At 41.4% G+C, this 18,610-nt stretch overlaps 3 protein-coding genes across 3 annotated transcripts; all 3 read left to right on the top strand.

Moving 5' to 3' along the window:
- Window positions 1-793: 793 nt before the first annotated feature.
- ppardb (peroxisome proliferator-activated receptor delta b) lies at window positions 794-8,523 on the top strand. Its single transcript, XM_083975954.1, has 8 exons — window positions 794-1,263; window positions 3,229-3,627; window positions 3,721-3,872; window positions 3,989-4,127; window positions 4,871-5,073; window positions 5,189-5,395; window positions 5,484-5,727; window positions 6,413-8,523. The coding sequence occupies exons 2-8, from the start codon at window positions 3,288-3,290 to the stop codon at window positions 6,658-6,660; spliced, it is 1,533 nt and encodes a 510-aa protein (XP_083832080.1). The 5' UTR covers window positions 794-1,263; window positions 3,229-3,287; the 3' UTR covers window positions 6,661-8,523.
- Window positions 8,524-10,491: 1,968 nt separating this feature from the next.
- Window positions 10,492-12,854, top strand: mkrn4 (makorin, ring finger protein, 4). The gene is made up of 5 exons (XM_083976334.1): window positions 10,492-10,559; window positions 10,645-10,895; window positions 10,990-11,097; window positions 11,974-12,073; window positions 12,188-12,854. The coding sequence occupies exons 2-5, from the start codon at window positions 10,717-10,719 to the stop codon at window positions 12,332-12,334; spliced, it is 534 nt and encodes a 177-aa protein (XP_083832460.1). The 5' UTR covers window positions 10,492-10,559; window positions 10,645-10,716; the 3' UTR covers window positions 12,335-12,854.
- An 867-nt stretch (window positions 12,855-13,721) lies between these two features.
- On the top strand, window positions 13,722-17,675 carry fance (FA complementation group E). Its single transcript, XM_083974885.1, has 10 exons — window positions 13,722-13,939; window positions 14,943-15,513; window positions 15,680-15,724; window positions 15,825-15,881; window positions 16,274-16,417; window positions 16,499-16,622; window positions 16,858-16,933; window positions 17,052-17,118; window positions 17,235-17,360; window positions 17,480-17,675. The coding sequence occupies exons 1-10, from the start codon at window positions 13,740-13,742 to the stop codon at window positions 17,582-17,584; spliced, it is 1,515 nt and encodes a 504-aa protein (XP_083831011.1). The 5' UTR covers window positions 13,722-13,739; the 3' UTR covers window positions 17,585-17,675.
- The last annotated feature ends 935 nt before the right edge of the window (window positions 17,676-18,610 follow it).

The raw sequence follows: 18,610 nt of genomic DNA, 5'->3' as shown, positions 1-18,610 counted from the left end.
GTAAGTGGCCGTGATATGGTGTAAAATTCTGTAATATTTTAACATCTCTCAGTGCAAACTAAACATTAAAATTCTATTATAATGGAAATATTGATACATGTTGAGAATTCATCTGTGCACAACTTTTGAAATGTGTTATTCAGCAGTGATTGCATGCGTGTAATATAAGGGGAAGTTGAGACAGTGCGTGTGTCTGTGTGTGCCAGTGGTCGTGTAGGCTACTTCAGAGCTAAATCTAAATATGCATATTTGCACTTACAGAGAATTCAACTCTTGGTTTCTTGGTGTCCTCACACACAGTACCAACAACAGCAACACAAGGACAACAAATCTGAACAAAGATTAGTAAACATAAACAAGCAAGTAAAAAAAATAGATATGTGTGTGTAAAGGAACAATAAATGCACAACAACAACCATGCATTATACAACATGTCTGTCTAACTGTGTATTTAAGTGGTGCAAAGTGTGGAGGGGTGTTAAAGTGTATTGGAATTATAATAGATTGTTTTATATGGGCCACAGATTTTTATACTATTATTACACTTGATGATATATAGGTACATGTGATGTCAATGATCAGTACAAACAACTTTAAAGCTTTGGTGAATTTTGGTTTGGTTTGCAAAAGAAAAACATCCTGACATCCTGAAAAACAACATGATATATTAAGAGAGACCTTGACTCCTCAGACAGTGAGCTCTGTGCGGGTTTCAGTCAGTGTGTGCGTGTGTGTGTAAGGGGGGGTGGGGGTGCTGTGTCCTGGCATGTGACGAGGAGGAGGAGAGGGGGCAGTGAGGCAAAGCAAAGCAAAGCACAGCAGAGCAAAGTGAAGCGAAGCTAGGAGCCAGGAGAGAGAGTCGGAGAGTCGGATTATGAGTTCACCATGCCGGTCTGGATGTGACACGGTCTCCGGCGAGAAGTGTCCACACTGCCTCTGTAGTTGTCCGGAGCTCAGCGGGATGTGTCAGCCCGGCCGCTGCACGAACTAGGCCTGACTCGGTCTAAGTTTATGTTAGCAGTCTGGTGTTAGCTCCTGCTGCTAGCTCACTCACTCCTCCTGCCTCTGCTGCCGCCGCCGCTGCTGCTGCTGCTGGGGACTTCACTTCACTTCACTTCACACAACAACTTGTCAACAACCGACCGACCGATACTGGACCGGGACCGGGACCTGTTTCCACTGCCTGCTCCGGTTCAGCCCGTTCGTACTTTTTCCGTAAAGTAAAAAAAAAAAAATCGTGAACCAGCAGCAGTATTGGGAGAGGTAAGCTAAGGTTTATTGAAGGCACACAGACACACACAGAGACACACACACACAGGGGAATGTGGGTCAGCCACAGCTAGCGGCTAACGGCTAGTGGTAGTCAACAGTCAAGGTTAGCAGCTAACTAGCCCAGTTAGCCCAGTTAGCCGTAGCAGCGGGTCCGTCGACGGCCACTGACAGGCTAACACCGCTCGGTTACACGTTTCACACTGTTTCATCTGGAAGTATATATATATATATATATATATATATATATTAAAAAAAAAGTTTGACGGGTAGCCATGTCTTTAACTTCACGGTCCTTTAATTGTCTCTGTCGCCTGGGTCCACTGGTAGTTTGTGGTTCAGTTCACAGAAACATTAGCAGATATTTCTGAGAACCAGTGTGACAGGTTGTCTCCTGCATGACAAGTCTTAACAGTCCTAACCTCAGGTGGGGTTTTCTTTTCTTTTTTTTCCTTTCTTTTCTCAACGAAATGTCGTGAGAGCAGAGTTTAGACTTTGTCAGTCTTTTGCCGTGTTGTTGCCACAGTGTTTATTTTGAAATGTATTAATATAAATGTCTAATAACTGCAGACGCTGTGGGTGTTTGTCAAGGCACAGCTACATTCACGGGCGGATTAATCCACTAGGGGGCCCCGGGGCAAAAATGTAACCCCCACCCCCAAAGCTCACCCCCCCCTCCCCACCGCCTCCTCCAGCGATCAACACTGCCCAGTGTGTACATAGTGCATGCACACTGTCCCCTTAAAACACCCACCAAGTACACTGTGCACCCTACCACGGAGCTGAGGCAAACAATAATACAGATGTCTGCAAGCTGCAAAAGAGACAAAGTTTACTTTTGAAGATAGTGGAGAACAGACTGAAATGTTTAAGATTCAGTAATGACAGAGTGAATCAGTGGTTGGGGCAGGGATATTATGTGCCCTGGGCATTGTGTCATTGTAGAAGGGTGGTTTTTATTTGTGTCCTGGCCAGTGTGTGTTTTTTTTTTGTTTCAAGTTTGCTTTTAGCCTCGCGGACACATATTCTGACCAGAAACTATGTGATGAAACAAAGATATACGCTGGGTTTGTAACTCCAGAAAGTCTCTTGAGATGCATTATCTCTTTTGCAAGAGAGACCTGGCTTAAAGTGAACTGTCAGTTCTCTGTTACATATGAATACACAGTCGTTGATTTACAACAATCACATTTAGAACAAAAAACCTGAGAGACATCACAGACATAATTCATATCAGTGGACAGGCCTGTTTTTTTTTCTTCTTCAAAGTTGATTTTTATATGATTTTTACATACAGTGTAATGAAGTACCTTGAGATGACTGGTTTTGACTTAGGTGGTAACATTTATAAAACTAGGCAATGCTTGCTCTGTTGATATTGCAGAAAATCTACTACATAGTGATATATAACACTAGGATCAGTGTATAAAATAATATATTATGGTAGCTAAAGATGTAATGCAATATCCTCCACCCACATTAATCCAACGTGCAAGTTTGCCCTTGTTGAGGGCTCTTTGTGGTCTGGGATCCCCTGCTTGTCTGTACAGCTTGCCTTATTTGTAATCCAAGTATGGTGTGTATATCATAAGCTTATTACTATTAGGGATTTTCTCCTTTCTCAAACACAACCAGTTGTATTGGACTAACCAGGGAAAGGACATCTAATAAACAGACTGTCCAACAAATGGATTAGTAAACGTGCGCATTATCTTGCCCCCATTTACTTATATGAAAACCAGGGAATTAGACGGTTTTGCTCAGTTTGGCTAGAGACTGATCACTGGAATTGGGCTGTTCACCACTCACATGCAAGCTGTAACAGTGCTTTAGATTGTATGTGGATTTTTGGACCAGTTAAGTGTTGTTCATTCTTGCTTACTCATGTAAGGCATGTATTACATGTCCATTCCTAATTCAATATTGCATGGTAAAACAATTTAATCTGTTCTTTCTTAGTGGAGTTAAGATGGCAACGTGACAGGAGGGGCACCGCTGAGTCAGCTTCAACAGGAACCATGGAAGGGTTTCAGCAAACTGCTACAAAGCAGCACGACAGTGTGAACGGCTACTGTGAGCCCAAATCACCCCAGGACACTGCTGATGTCAGGTGGACATCACCAGAGGCAGAGTCTGGAGGTTCGGACAGCTGTGGGGGGACGAGTGTGTCGGAGCTGACAGACTTACAGGAGTTGAAGGCCAGAGAAAGTGAGGATGAGGAGGACAGGGAGGAGAAGGAGGCAGTGCCTGTCTCTAAAGGCCTGAAAGGGGACCAGAAGAAAAGAGAGAAAGAGGGTCTGGATCAGGAGGAGAACAATCACAGCAAGAAAAACAGCAGTGCTGCGTCTAGCTACACAGGTAAGACGTATGTGTTTGTAAAATCGCATGCCTTGAAGTGAACCAAGACGGATGATTGTTGAGCCTTCATATTCATCTCTTATTTTTATGCAGACCTGTCCCATACCTCATCGCCTTCGTTGTCAGAGCAGCTGCGTCTTGGCCGTGAAGACAGCGCAGGGGCTGGGATCAGTGTGGAGTGTAAGGTCTGTGGGGACAAGGCTTCAGGCTTCCACTATGGTGTGCACGCCTGTGAGGGTTGCAAGGTAACACAGTTTGTGCATCACATCAGAACGGCTTAGTAAGATTATGAAGCTTGATAGTGGTAGTTTTGTATTTTCCATGATGAGTTGCTGAACCGGTTGTGCCGTTTCTTTCTCAGGGCTTTTTCCGGCGAACCGTGCGGATGAAACTGGAATATGAGCGTTGTGAGCGCTCCTGCAAGATTCAGAAGAAGAATCGTAACAAGTGCCAATACTGTCGCTTCCAGAAGTGCCTGTCTTTGGGAATGTCCCATGATGGTGAGAGGAAAAAAAGAGACAAAGAATGAATGAAAGAAAGACGAAAGCTATTTTTTGAATGGAAAAGTTATGAACTGATATGGTTTGGGCTTAGAGGAGTTTTATCAAACCTGATGAAAACATTTTATGTTGCACAGTGACCCTGAGGCCTTTGGGGGAGTTTCTTATTTTCTAAGATAAGTAATCAGAGAGTAGTCAGTACGTGAAATTCAGCTATACATAGAAATTAGATTATGATAGAGACGCCTTTTTAGTTCCATTTCAAATATGGTTGATAACACAAAGTTTATCAGTATTAGTACACTCCACAAAAAATGTTCCATGTTTGTATTTAAGATCTGAGATGTTGTGAATGAAAAGTTCACATGTTTGTCAGAATGAATGAAAGAAAGACGAAAGCTACTTTTTCAATGGAAAAGTTATGAACTGATATGGTTTGTGCTTAGAGGAGTTTTATCAAACCTGAAGTGAGCAACAAATCTGTTCATTTATTTCAAATCCTTTCTAAGCTCCTTTGGAACCTTTTTACATAATTTGGTGCTGAGGGTGAAGGGTAGAACACGTTTTCAGGCATAGCAGGTGGTAAGTTGTAATCGATTTGCACTGACAAAGTGAAATATGTTGTTGCAACCTGTAAGCTGACAGATCTCGAGTTTCAAGAATTCAATGGAGATAACGATTCAGGTTAGGAAACTCCTGGAACATCAGCTCAAAGTAAAACCAGCATGTGTGTGTTTGCTTAGCGATCCGATATGGACGTATGCCTGAGGCAGAGAGGAAGAAGCTGGTGGCAGGCCTGCTTGCAGAGGAACTGAACATTGGCAAACCAGGTGGCTCCGACCTAAAGACTTTGGCCAAACAAGTCAACACAGCCTACCTGAAGAACCTCAGTATGACCAAGAAGAGGGCCCGCAGCATCCTGACAGGCAAAACAAGCTCCACCTCGGTACGTTGTACTCACCAACAACCTACCTGCGCTTTGCCAGCCTGGTTTTGCTGATATAAAAACACACAAAGCTCTAACGTCAGACATTATTGTTATGTTTGTGTTTCCCTCTTAGCCATTTGTGATCTACGACGTGGACACACTCTGGAAGGCAGAAAGCGGTCTGGTGTGGAGCCAGTTGCTTCCAGGTGCGCCCCTGACCAAGGAGATCGGGGTCCATGTGTTCTACCGCTGTCAGTGCACCACAGTGGAGACCGTGCGAGAGCTCACAGAGTTTGCCAAGAGCATTCCAGGGTTTGTGGACCTCTACCTTAATGACCAGGTGAGTCCCAGTCTCCTCATTGTGCTGTGATTTGTATGTGACCCTTGAGGAAGATACTAATGTGCAGTTGTCCCGTTACTCCCTGCAGGTGACTTTGCTGAAATACGGTGTTCACGAGGCTATTTTTGCCATGCTGCCGTCTCTCATGAACAAAGATGGACTCTTGGTGGCCAATGGTAAAGGCTTTGTTACCAGGGAGTTCCTGCGCAGCTTAAGAAAGCCCTTCAGCGAGATCATGGAGCCCAAGTTTGAGTTTGCTGTCAAGTTTAATGCTCTGGAGCTGGATGACAGTGACCTGGCCCTGTTTGTTGCTGCCATTATTCTCTGTGGAGGTGAGCACAGTTGTGTTGTTTAGCACGAGGATGCTTGTTATGTACAGTCTTGAAACCTTTTTCAGTTCCCCCCAAAAAGGCATTAGAAGCTACTAAAACCATATTTACTAGACTATTTATTTGATTTGATTTGATGAACAGACTGTTGTACTGTAAGTTATAAAATGGTATGTTATCTGATTAAATCTGGTCAGAAGTCAAGTTTTACTCGTGCCATTGACAGTGGGTTGTACACACAGGAAGCTATTCAGGTGTTTTTTGTGGTTTGCTCATCAGTGTCATCAGATCTATGGCTTCAACTGCCACTGCTGTAGGTAGTAGTGTCACTGTTTGGAAGCTGTTTGTTGTGTTTACCCCTTCATGCATTTTATGCTCCTTGTGCTGTTTCCTGGTTGCATTAATTAATTTAATCTTATCATGAAGAATTTTTATTACATACTGATAGTAAGTACTGAAAAAGTTCAAGTGTGGTTTATTGTCCTCACATAACACTCTGGTTTTCCATCATTCTTTGATGCTGTGGTTGCTACAGTGTGGTCATGAAATAGATATTAAATTGGCCTCTGTGGTATTAGAAAGGTTGTTAAAAATCTTTAATTGAACTTGTTGAACCTGCAGAAACCCAGTGCATTTGAAAGTTGTATCTCATGACAAGCTGTACTTTGCTCCCATCTTGTTATCCCAGATCGTCCCGGGCTAATGAACGTGAAGCAGGTGGAGCAGAGTCAGGACAACATCCTACAGGCCCTGGACCTTCACCTCCAAGCAAACCACTCTGACTCTGTCTACCTCTTCCCAAAGCTGCTGCAGAAGATGGCCGACCTCCGTCAGCTGGTTACTGAGAACGCTCAGCTTGTCCAAAAGATTAAAAAGACTGAGTCTGAGACCTCGCTCCACCCTCTACTACAGGAGATCTACAAAGACATGTATTAGTGTTCTTCAGCACAGACTGCTCCTAGCAATACTGTTACAGACTTAATTTACGTTTATTATAATACACTGCATTCAGTACAAGCACTGTTCCACATTTGGGCATGGATTTTAACATGTGCAGATGAAGCAAAGTTGTGATGGTAGGGCTAACACAATCAGCAAAGTCTTCATAATGGCAGAATTACCTTCAGCACAGTGTGAGTGTGTATGTGTACGCGCGCCTGCTTGTGTGTGTGTGTGTGTGTGTGTGTGCGTGAGCATCTGGAATCATTTGCTGCAAGTTTGAGTTTCCCACAACGGTCACTTAACAGAGAGAATGATATGTTTTCTCAGCGAGGCTGCTCCTATTTCATCCTAATAGCAAAGCTGACCCCAGAGCAGCATCTAGAGAGCTTCTCCTCACTCACCTCGCCTCTGTGTTTTGCTGTAAAGGGAAAGCATTTCTTGTTCTTACACCAATGGCATAGCTGAGTTGAGCTGTCAGTTTGTACTTTGCAAGAGTTTCTAATAATGCCAACGTCTCTGGTCGAGTGATTGTTCTCTTTGGGTGAAGCTGAAGATGCACAAATTGGGGTTTGTTTACATCTTTGTTATCATCATCACATCGTAATCATCATAATCATCATCATCATCATCATCATCATAATCAATGACCGCTTTCTTTGCCATTTGGTTTATAGAACACAAACTGGGCTGGCTCCAGCAGTGTAGAGCTCTCTCAATGCAGCTGTCTGTGCAATACCATTTCCATTTTTCAATAAATGTGGAGATTCAAGTTATTTAGGTTCTGTCTTAAAGCCATCTACCCAAGTGGTAACTAATGGACTATGCTGCATAGATTTTGCTTCTGAAGTTGACACTATAAACACATGACCCATTGAAGTACAAGGGACAGCATGTTTTTTTTTTTTTTTTCTTTCTTTTTTAATCTGCAAATTATCATGAACTTGCCATTTTAAGGTTTTTCTTAGTTTATTCTTTGTAATTATGTTACTAATTATTTGTAATTGTTGATCATACTTGTTAGGGTAAAACATGAATTACTATCTTGTTTTATGTATTACGTATATGTGTTCTTTCATATTACATGCCTGCCTATTTAGTTTAGGTTGTACCAAATATATTATTGAACATACCAACACATTTTCCTTGATGAAGAACTTGAATTTAACGCCTCAGCAGGCTTGACCTAAAACCAGCATACTGTACCATGATATCATTATTGGCAAAACTGATCTGAAATCAACATTCAACATTCTATTATCATGAGTCATTTCTGTGTCCACCTTAGATATAACCACGAAACCCAGATCACTACCCTGTCTGTGTTCAGTCTGATTTGTCTACTTAGGAGAAGCACAAAGTGTAACAGCCTTACAATACTGTAGCCACCATTCACAAATTTCCTTTTCCCCCCACATTTCTGTAGGATTTACTTTTTTCACTGTACTTTTTTTCTGAATGGACTTCAGTGTGTCAGGGGTGGTGCTCGCAGACTCCACCCTCAAACGTCTCCTCTTGTGCTCTTATTCTGTCTTGATCCCTATCTACCTCTAATGTATGATCTGTGACATTATTCCACTGTCTCATCTAATTCTGACATTTTTTTATTACTTTTTTTGTGGGGGGGCCTTAATTCCTGCTTTTTTGATACACATTTCAGATTTGATTTTTGTTGGCTGATGTGGAGGGATAAAATGAGATAGTACACAAAACAAAAGTTGATGTAAGCTACCTCTATGCTTGTGTAAGTGATGGATTGACATTTGCTCACAAAAACACATGAGACTTGAGATTTCGTGTAACCAATCTGCAGGTCTAGTTTAGTTACAATTCACTTATAAACTTTATTAGAAACTCTGATTTTCTCCACGTTTATTAATATGGGGCAAATAATATGTCTGAACACAAATGACTGCAGGTTTCCCAATCATTTCCCACATGATAAAACACCCTGTGTTGTGCCTGCTTGGTGGGAGTTCGCACTAATGGATAGATGGGAATTTGGGGAAAACGTAACGTACAAACGTCAACGTCACGTTTCTATTGGTTCGTTGCTAAGTTAATTGGTAAAAAAGCAACCGGCTGTTAACTATTTAGACAGGGGGGATGGCGGGTGCTCAAAACACATGGAGGATGGACTCGGGCCGTGGTGGAGGTGTCTGTAGGTGAGTGGTGAGCAGTACTGGGCCGCTTAAAAACAAAACAAAAAACTACCAAAGTGGATTTAGAAAAAAGAAAAGAAAAAAAGTTGATAAACAACGTTACTAACGTCTCCGTTTGTCGAACTCATACACGCTGCGTTTCAAATACAACCGTGCTGCGTTCGAATGCGGTCGGTAATGTTTAGCCCGCTGAGGACGAGTCAAGTTAGGACGAGTAGTCAATACAGGTGGTTGTGAAACGTGAAGGAAAAGAGGGGCAGCGTGGAAAGCAATGTGAATGGGCCACCGCGTGTTAAATCAGTTAAGCGAAACTGTTCTCAAGTCAGTGACACGCCCTCTGACCTTTTGAGTCAGTCATGTCGTTCAAAGTGGAGCTCAACAGATTTCAGTCCAGGAAAACACGGCTAACTAACTAGCTGTTGTTGGGAGCCTCGATTTCCAACCGCACATAAACACGAGCAATTGAGGTGATGGGATCTCATGACTATTTTTCTTATCTGAGTTTTTAGACATGATAGCCGCAGAGAATAAGGCTAGGTGATGTTACCATCTAGTTCTTAATCGTTAGGGTGTAGCCTAGTGTTTCAATTTGATTAAGAAAGGTGTCTCAAATGTCAGATGAATCATGATGGCTGACTGGACCTCACGTGTTTATGGGAGTGTGGATTGCATTATTTTGTGAAGAGCTGCAAGATTAGGCAATTGAATGCTTGTGGATAACAACCATTGGCTTGAAATTGTCTTGATTACTGCTCTAGGCATTTTCAAGCAGAAATTTAGACAATTCAAAATATATTGGCCCACTATCTTAAATGCCAGGATTTCCTTATTTACTTGCTGCAAATGAAACATTTTTGGTTATATGATTAAATTATATACATTAGAAGAAGTGATTTGGAATACTTGGCATTCTTGGTTTCTTGACTAAATGATCAATTTCACATAACATATTAATCTGATTAAATTACCTGTTAGCTGCTGCCCTTGTTTAGGGCTAGTTCCCACTCGGGAGATCTTCATCCTGAGGACTTGTTGCTTGTCGGCGACACAAACAAATTTTACTTCAGACATCACACTTGTAACTTGTTTTCTTTTTCCTTCCAGGCATTTTATAAATGGCGCTTGCAGGTTTGGCCCAAGGTGCAATTATCGACATGAATGGCCAGTTATACCATCATCCCAAGTTTGTCGGTACTTTCAGAAAGGTGGATGCTGGTATGGTGAAAGCTGCAGGTAAACCCTGTGTTCGTCCTATGTCTACAACTAGATAAGAGGACATTCTCGCAAATTAGATTTATTCAATATTTTCCACTTCTAGGTATCTCCATGTCCTTCAACCTGAAGCTGCTGCAGCTGTTACAAGAAGAAGAGGTTCAGCGCCTAATGTCTCTTCCCCAAGGGCGGCTCGCACTCCACCTGACAGAGGGTCACAACCTGCTGCCCTACAGGTGACCATCAGACAGGAATGCAACAGATCAGAGACGGTGGTTGATTCTTCAGATACTCGACACAACATTGGGCGCCTGGCATCAAATACTGAAGAACAATCACACGGTATTTAACGTTTTCATATGTAAAATGGGTTTTGGTCAAAATTTCTCAATGCTGAAGTTGTTTTTGTTTGTTCCTTTTTTTTTTTTTTTTTGCACATCCTGACTCTTGACTGCTTCTTTGGAATCAGTCCAAGGCTCAGTTGTTGCTCAAGCTGGTGCATGTGATCAAAAGAACGAACAGGTACGCATCTAATTTGTCAAGTCTGATCATTCTACAGAGCGAGCTAGTGTCTGGAGGCTTTTACTGATGTACCTGTACTTTGCAGACATCTTCAGCTGACAAGACGGAGGACGGGGCTGCGGCTGCCGCCTCCAGTACCCTAGGGAAAGTGGAGGAAATGGAAGCCTTGCTCCAGAGTAAAGATGTGACCTGTGGGATTTGCATGGACAAGGTGTATGAAAAGGCTGATCCAAGAAACAATGTGTTTGGAATCCTGCCAAACTGCAATCATTCCTTCTGCTTACAATGCATCATGACCTGGAGGAAAACAAAAGACCTTGGGCGGGATGTGGTCAAGTAGGTTTCAGTGATATTTGACCTTTTAACTGCAGCTGACAACATTACATAAAGGGTTTGGGCCTGACGTCACTGTTTATTGATTATTCCTCAGGACCTGCCCGCAGTGCCGAGTGAGGTCTCCCTTCTATATGCCAAACAAATACTGGGTTGAAGGACAAGCAAAGGAACGTTTGATTACTGCTTTCAAAGAGAAATGCAGGTATGTCAAGAGATTCTGTTTTGATGGCAGCACTGTTTACATAGTTTGTTGCTCTTAATTAGGCAGTGTTTCAACTCAGGGCTGTACTAGGAAGAAGTTCAACATATACCCAGCTTTGTGTTTTATGATCCGGCTCAACACAACCTAAAGAGTTCAGCGTTAACTGGTGTCAATGATGGTGGTTATCAACTTAATTTGTCAAGTCCGGCTCTCAGCTTTGCGTGCGTCCACATAAAAGGGAGCCAAGAGGAGCAGGTTGTTTTTAATGGAGACCTAATGAGGAATAGCCAAAAGCAACACTGTTGCTGCAAATATGGCAGGAGAGAGCTGCTGGTTTTTAATTTTTGACAGCTGAACATGTGCAACTACTTAATGTTAACCTTTTTATCCAATTTAAACAAAATAAAGTAGAGCAACAACTGTCATTTTTGAATGATTTTTTTTTTTTATATATTTGACTAATTATAGGTGATTTTTAAGATGAAACTCTGAAAATAACCTGGTTGGGAAACATGCATACCATGTATGTATCTTAAGCCTGCATTTATTGTTGGAAGTCATTTCATTTGACAATGTGCCTGCTGCGTATGGTCAATCCCACCTTTTTTGTGAGGGGAGTTTAAAAATCATCCACATTAATCTGGTTATTGAAACCACTGTCTCAAACTGCTGGTGCACACAGCTATAGAAGTTTTGTCAATTAACAAACTGACATTTTGGAGAACAATAAAGGTGCCACATTAATTCTGCTTTTTTTTTTCTCTTAAAGTGTAGTAAGTAAAGTAAACTGCATGATTGCTTTCAATCTAAAGATAGTGTTGAATTGTGATTTGTTTCTGAATATACCCCTAACTGTTCTCTTGTATCTTATTTCAGTAAGAAAAGCTGCAGTTACTATGCACGATACAGATGTTGTCCCTTCAAAACGGAGTGCCTTTATCGACATGATAAACACACACGTCGCAGATCATTTCCGGTGAATATACTTTGATTTTCAAGTGTGCTAGAAGTTCTGACAACTCTGGCTTTGCATGAGACTAAATGTTGCTGTGTTAACTTCTCTGACACACTTTGCTTTTCCTGCTCACAGTATCCTGCAGAAGAAGATGATGATGACTTTGATAGTGTAGATCTACTTAATTTCTTCATAGCCATGACCTTTCTGGGCGATGAAGATGATAATGATGACGATGACTACGACTTTGGTTTTTACCTAGCCGAGGAGTATGGTTTCTGAACTTTTTTTTCATTCTTTTTGTCAGTGCCTGAAACCACTGTATGGGGCCTCAGCTATAGGTAATGACTGGCCCCATTGACCCTTCTGTCCTCTTGTTATCATTATTGAAGCTTTTGTGTAGCTGTGGTCAGGATCAAGGTTGTTAAGCAAAAAGTTGTTTTCTATAGTATGGAAATGAGAATGTGTAAACGAGGTCTGCACAGCACATGGTTTGTTGCCATGGCCTTGTATGTAAGCACCCCAGTTAGAAATTGAAGATTTGCCCTACCTCTGAGTTTGTGTTTAATATGTGGTCTTCTTGTTTAGGGTTTACTCCCATGACCATAATGCCTCAAACCTGTTGCAAAATTGTTTGTTTCCCCTTAATCTCTCTAGTGGTTATTTGTGATTCCTCCCTAAGCAGTTTGCACCAGTTTGATATTTTAAAGTGTTGTGTGGATGGTAGTTTTAATTGTCTAAAGATGAAATGTGTACTGTACCCCCTTCTTCTTTGTGTCCACTGCTGATAATGCCTGCCTCAAGAATGACACTCAATATCCTGGCTTTGGCAAGAATAGAATAGAAAATGTTGGTTTTATTTCTTTTTAAACAAGTTGTACTTGTACACAGAAAATAAAACATTGCATCCCACTTTGTCTCACGGAAAAAAGCGTGTCCTGCTCTTTATTGACACTTTGTTGATGGTAAGATTGAAAGTCTTGATTAAAGAGACTAGAATCTGTCTGATTTGGTTATGAGGTGGTCCGAAAGAGAATCGGTTACAATTTAAATGGTGACAAGGCTCTGAGGAAACAGACATCGGGGGGGCCTCCACTGACGCTCAGGAAATGATAAACCAGAAAGTGCAGCTTGAAAAGAGTGAATGCCCAACAAGATTAATTCAATGGCAAATGGGACAAATGGACATCATACAAGTCTCACTACAGAAACGCCACAAGAAATAGATTTAAAAAAAAAGGCATGTATCCACTGATGCTCCTGTTTTACCTTGAAAATTGATTAAAATTTGAGTTGTGGAAAAATAAGAGAAAATCAATATTTCACATTCAAGAGTAGCCTAAACGTGTAGACATTATTTCTCAAACTCAGGGGGGATGTTCAAACCAGACTGAGACTGGGACACTAGTCTTCTTATCAAAGTAATAGACAACATGTATTCTCACTCGAGTGACATTTCAACATTTTCAACAACAAACGACAAATTTCAACATTTCAGAATCGGCTGTAATGAAATGTCTTCACTCAACTGGCCTGAACTTGTAAATAGAGGTTCAGTAGCAGACCCCCTGTCTGTAGAGGGCAGCATTGAGGTTTCAGTGTGGGCTACTACAGGAAGCTGGTCAGTAGAAGAAGAGATGTCAACATAAGTGGCGGCAGCAGCAGCAGAGTTCCTCCAGCTGAGAGGATGTTTTTGAGTCGGTTTGACGGTCAGTCGAAGCTGCTGGTCCGGTCGCTGCTGTCCGGAGCCTCCGGTGCGCGGAGAGCACTGGACGTCTTCCACCGGCAGCAGCGGGCCAACCCGGACATGTCTCTGTGTAACTTTATAGAGACGCTGTGCCAAGAGGACGTCGCCTGTCCAGAGACCGCTGCCCAGCCAGTTACTGTGTAAGTAACAGTAGTAGTGTGTCTGTTGAGAGAGGGGGGCAGCAAGTGTGGGACAAAGTGTAGTCTAATGTGTCTATGTTTTGTGTTTTAACGCGACTGTCAAAGTAGACTTTTTGGAAGACACGTGTTGAGGAGGCAGTCGGACTGAAGGCTCGTTCACCATGGCAACACGAACGTTGTTAGCTCTATGTTGCCATAGAAACGCTAGTGGAAACTGATTGCACATATCACTTTACCCCCATCCTTTTACTGCACTTTACACAACTTAAAGGTCCAGTGTGTAATATTTGTCAAGGTTTATTGGCAAAATCTGATATATACTACCAATGAATATATAGTAAATAATAGAATCGGAATGCTAGATGTTACTGTTTTCCCCTCATTTTACACACTGGACCTTTAATACTTATTTTTGTAATATTTAAAATACAGGGTAAGGGTTAGGTAATAAGTGAAGAACTTATAACATGGTGTTTTGTTACAGAGTAAATCCAACTGCACACACATTTAGAGCCAAAGAAAATAAGTTAATGTTGCTAGTTTTGGTCATCATTTCAAATTGTGAGGGTTTGGCTCTGTGGTCATTTTTAATGGGCACCTTTCCCAACCAGAGCATTAATTGATTAAGAAGAAAAATAGTTTTTGTATTTTCATATTACATATTATATTTGAGTAACATTTTTTGGGGGGCTTTTTCATGCCTTTATTTGACAGTACAGTTGAGAGAGACAAGAAATGGGGCCGTCCGATGCGGGATTCGAACCGGGGCCGCCTGCACGAGGACTATAGCCTCAAAATATGGGGCGCCTGCTTAACCCACTGCACCACACGGTGCCCCAATATTTGAGTAACATTTTCATGAAGTTTTTTTTATTTTTTTTACAGTGTCATATTTGTACTTTTATATATGGAGGACTGATTATTGTTTCAATTTACACTGTTGACATCTTATCACACATCTGTGCCTCACTCACTCCATTTCCCCCCCCCTCCCTTATTCTAGAAAACCCCTGGTGTGCCTGTTTCCTGCTTTATTCAAGCAGAACCTGCTGTCCTTCATCTACCTGGTCCACTCAGTTCTTCCTCAGACCTCCGTCCTCCGTCTGCTCAAGTGCCTCAGCCAGGACCCTCATCCTCCAAACCCCTGGATCACTGCTCTGGGTAGACAGCTGAAGAGAGGCCTTGGGGTTCATATTGAGGAGCCTCTGTGCACTCCACTGTGCAGCCAGAGACTCAGTGAGCTGTCACAGCGTTTAGTTGGTCCTGGTGAGACTGGAGGATGGGCTCAGTGTCTCAGCAGTCAAACCATGCGATCCGAATCTCAGAGTGCATCTGGTTCATCAGAGCAGGGGACACAGAGGAAGAGGAAAGGAAGTGTCGTCTCTTTGGACTCTGAAAGCGATGACAAAGTGACACAGCAGAGTAAACGGACAAAGATGGATATCTGTAGTAGCGAGTGTGTTCATGCACAACAACAGAGTACGAAAGAGGAGACATCAGAAAAGTTAGAAGAAGATGCTCCAGCAGAAACTACTGCCGACCATCCATCTGATTCCTTGCCCGAACATATAAAGGTGGAGGATCTGTCTGTTCTGTCAACACTGAAATCATCCATGTTTAGAGTTTTACATATTTATTGTCTTTCCATGTAGGAACTGAATGGTGTATCAAACATGTATTAATCAGTTACAGACTTGGTTGTAATAGTAAAATTGGTCGGCTATGTTTTGTTTTTTTTAGGTCTCTGTTCTTCAAATAAAAGAATTACTGGAAAGTCAGACAGAGGTAAGAAGAAGTGTTTTCTTCTGTGTGAACTGTGCACTTGACACAGACTTCAAGATATATTTATATCATTATAATAATTGTATATATTGTCTGTTTGCAGTGGGACCAGAACTCCATGGATGTGTTTAAAGTCCTGAACAGCTGTGACCCCGGCCAGGTTTGTACTCAATATTTTACAGTGGGCATTTTTAAATGTCTTACCCCTACATTAATACTTATGTGTGTTTGCTGCATTATATTTACTTTTTTTTTTGTTACAAATCATTCACCCCATTAATCTACAGTACAAGGGGACAGAATATGTCATGGTAGTGCAACATAACCAATACAAATAATACAGAAACATCTCAACTTATATCACAAGTGTAGTAAGTATTTACATTGTACCCAGTATAAGACATACAGCAGAAAACCAGAGGGGAAATGACAGTGTTCCAGTCTGAATGTGCTTGATAGCTCTGTTTGACCGATCAGGAGGCTTTTCTTAAACATTTGGTCAATGATGGGCTGTGATGGGACAAATCCCACTACTCTGTCTCTCCTGTTTAGGTGGAGGTGGTATGCAGCATGCTGAGTTTGTCTGATTTACCGGAGCAGACTCTGCCTAAACTGTGCAGCAGTGTTTTGGCCCTCTCTCCTGACCTAAGCTACAGCACGGCAGCAACACTCATTGAGAGCCTCCTGCTGGAGAAGGTACAACACCGGACATGTAAAGGATGGAAAATGTGCTGCTGTGTTTGATACTGACTGGATATCCTGATGCTACATGTGCAGGTGCTGTCCCTGTCAGAACCGGCCTCCAGATGCCTGGTCACGGCAGTAACATCACTGTGTAGCCACTATCCCAGACCAATGTGCCATGCTCTGGTCAGACCAGTTCTAATGGAGAAGCACATAGGTGAGACAAGCTAAGCTATGACTGAGTTATTTCATCATTTGTTCACACAGTTTGTTGGAGAAGGATTTGAGTCAATCAATGATGTAGCAGAAGTCCTGGCATGGATTCAGTGTCCTGGTCCGAGTGCACATAAACAACACACATTTTGATGCCGTAGAGGACTGAGCCAGGACCTTTTACCCAGTCTTTGACCCCAACATCCATTGATCTGTTTTGAACTTTGCTTGGTTTTCAGGGAATCCACAGGCTGAGCTGCTGAACAGGCTGATAGAGGGCTGTCTGGATTCCCACTACAGACTACTGCTGCTTCAGTAAGATAAGACCTTTAAATGTTGCTTTAACAAGTAAAAAAAAAAAAAAAGAGAGATAATAATCATGGACTGTAATGTTTATTGGCTGTCACATTTGTTCACTTTATTTTTCTTGCAGAATGACATTCAAAATTGCTTGGACTGAGGCACTGCTGTCCATTATCCACAGCCTGCTAGACTCTAAGGTTAATACAACTTATCTTTCAGAAAAGATGTCAGACCTCTTCTACACAGTCACAGGGTGTATATAAAAAGGGTTGTAGTAGTCATTCAATTGAGTTGCCTGTTTTTTGTTTTTCAGCCTGATTTGACTGAGGAAGTGTTTTCACAATTCACCGAACAGCTCGTAGGCCAAGGGCCTCAGTTTGTTAAGTCTGTGAAGTTTGCAAAGATGATGTTAACAGTCCTCACCAAATATAGCAGTCATGTGAGTTTGTAAATTTATATTTTATGCATAAATAATGAACAGTGGATGACATACTTTGTTTGAAATTTGTGTGTGTATATACTGTATATATCTTAATATGTATCCATCTTTTTTTCAAGGTGACTGCTACACACAAAAACTCCCTGTCTGGTTGCCTGATGTTAAATGAGACCTTCCTGAAAAAGTCTCTTCAAGCTGCTCTGAAAAGAATTACAAACACATGAAGCATGACATCATCAGTTTATATACCATCTTACACCTGTGTGGACACTGTGTAATGGACACTTTATAGGAGTTATGGTTGTGATAATAGAATAAGAAATAATGATATCTGCTATATTATAATGGATTATTCGTCATTAATTAAATGTTACTCATCAGGGTTCTTATGACTTAATGCATGTTAATAAAGCTGTTCTTGAACTCTGTTCTTGTTTACTTATTTATGATAATATGAGACAATGGAGGTATGATGGGAAACAGGGAGAGAGAATGGGGGGATAGACACAGTTTAACTGTGCGCCCTCAACCTCTGGACGTGTTCTTGAAGTCCAGTGCAGCAGAACCCAAAGTAGCTGGAGGCTGAAATCATGGGAGATCTATCAGCTAATGTGATAAAGCCATGTGTATATAGTAAGGGGAGCATGTGAGTCATTTTATAATTAGGCGTACATGTCATATCTATGGGCTGTGTTCATCAATTTTACTAAAAACTAAATTCAAGTAATTATCTATTTCATATCAACACACATTTCTCTTTCTTTTAGTGTAAAACCCCTGACAAATCCCATCATTTATATTTACTAAAAATAAAAACGCAGGATCTTTTGAACTTTGATTAAATGGAAGCTATAGAATAAGAAAGTTGCCTGTATTCTATTTTGATGTTTTTTAAGCTACAAATACATTTTCCAGCACAGATTGTTGTGCAGACAACAAAATTATTTTTTATTTTATTATTGAGAGTATAACTAGAAACACTGGTGGCTTGGACGTGTATCAATCATGAGCAACAATCGTTGTCCTTTACTTTTTAATTGTGTGATACATTTTTGTTTTCGTAAAGACAGTGCATTAATAAATTAGAGGGAAAATGCGTTGAGTTGAATCCATGGATGTATTGGTCTTATAATAAATCCATGGTTGAATCCATAGAGACTGTATATAAAAGAGGTTGAATCAGAACAACGCTGCAAACGTAAAAAAAAAAAAAAACGTCCTTACGTTTTCTGTGACGTCGCCACGGTCGC

The sequence above is a fragment of the Trachurus trachurus genome, assembly GCF_905171665.1.
Source record: "Trachurus trachurus genome assembly, chromosome: 7".
In the NCBI taxonomy this organism is placed as follows: Eukaryota; Metazoa; Chordata; class Actinopteri; order Carangiformes; family Carangidae; genus Trachurus; species Trachurus trachurus.
The sequence above is the reverse complement of the archived record's forward strand: the minus strand, read 5'-3'. Positions and strand labels throughout refer to the sequence as shown.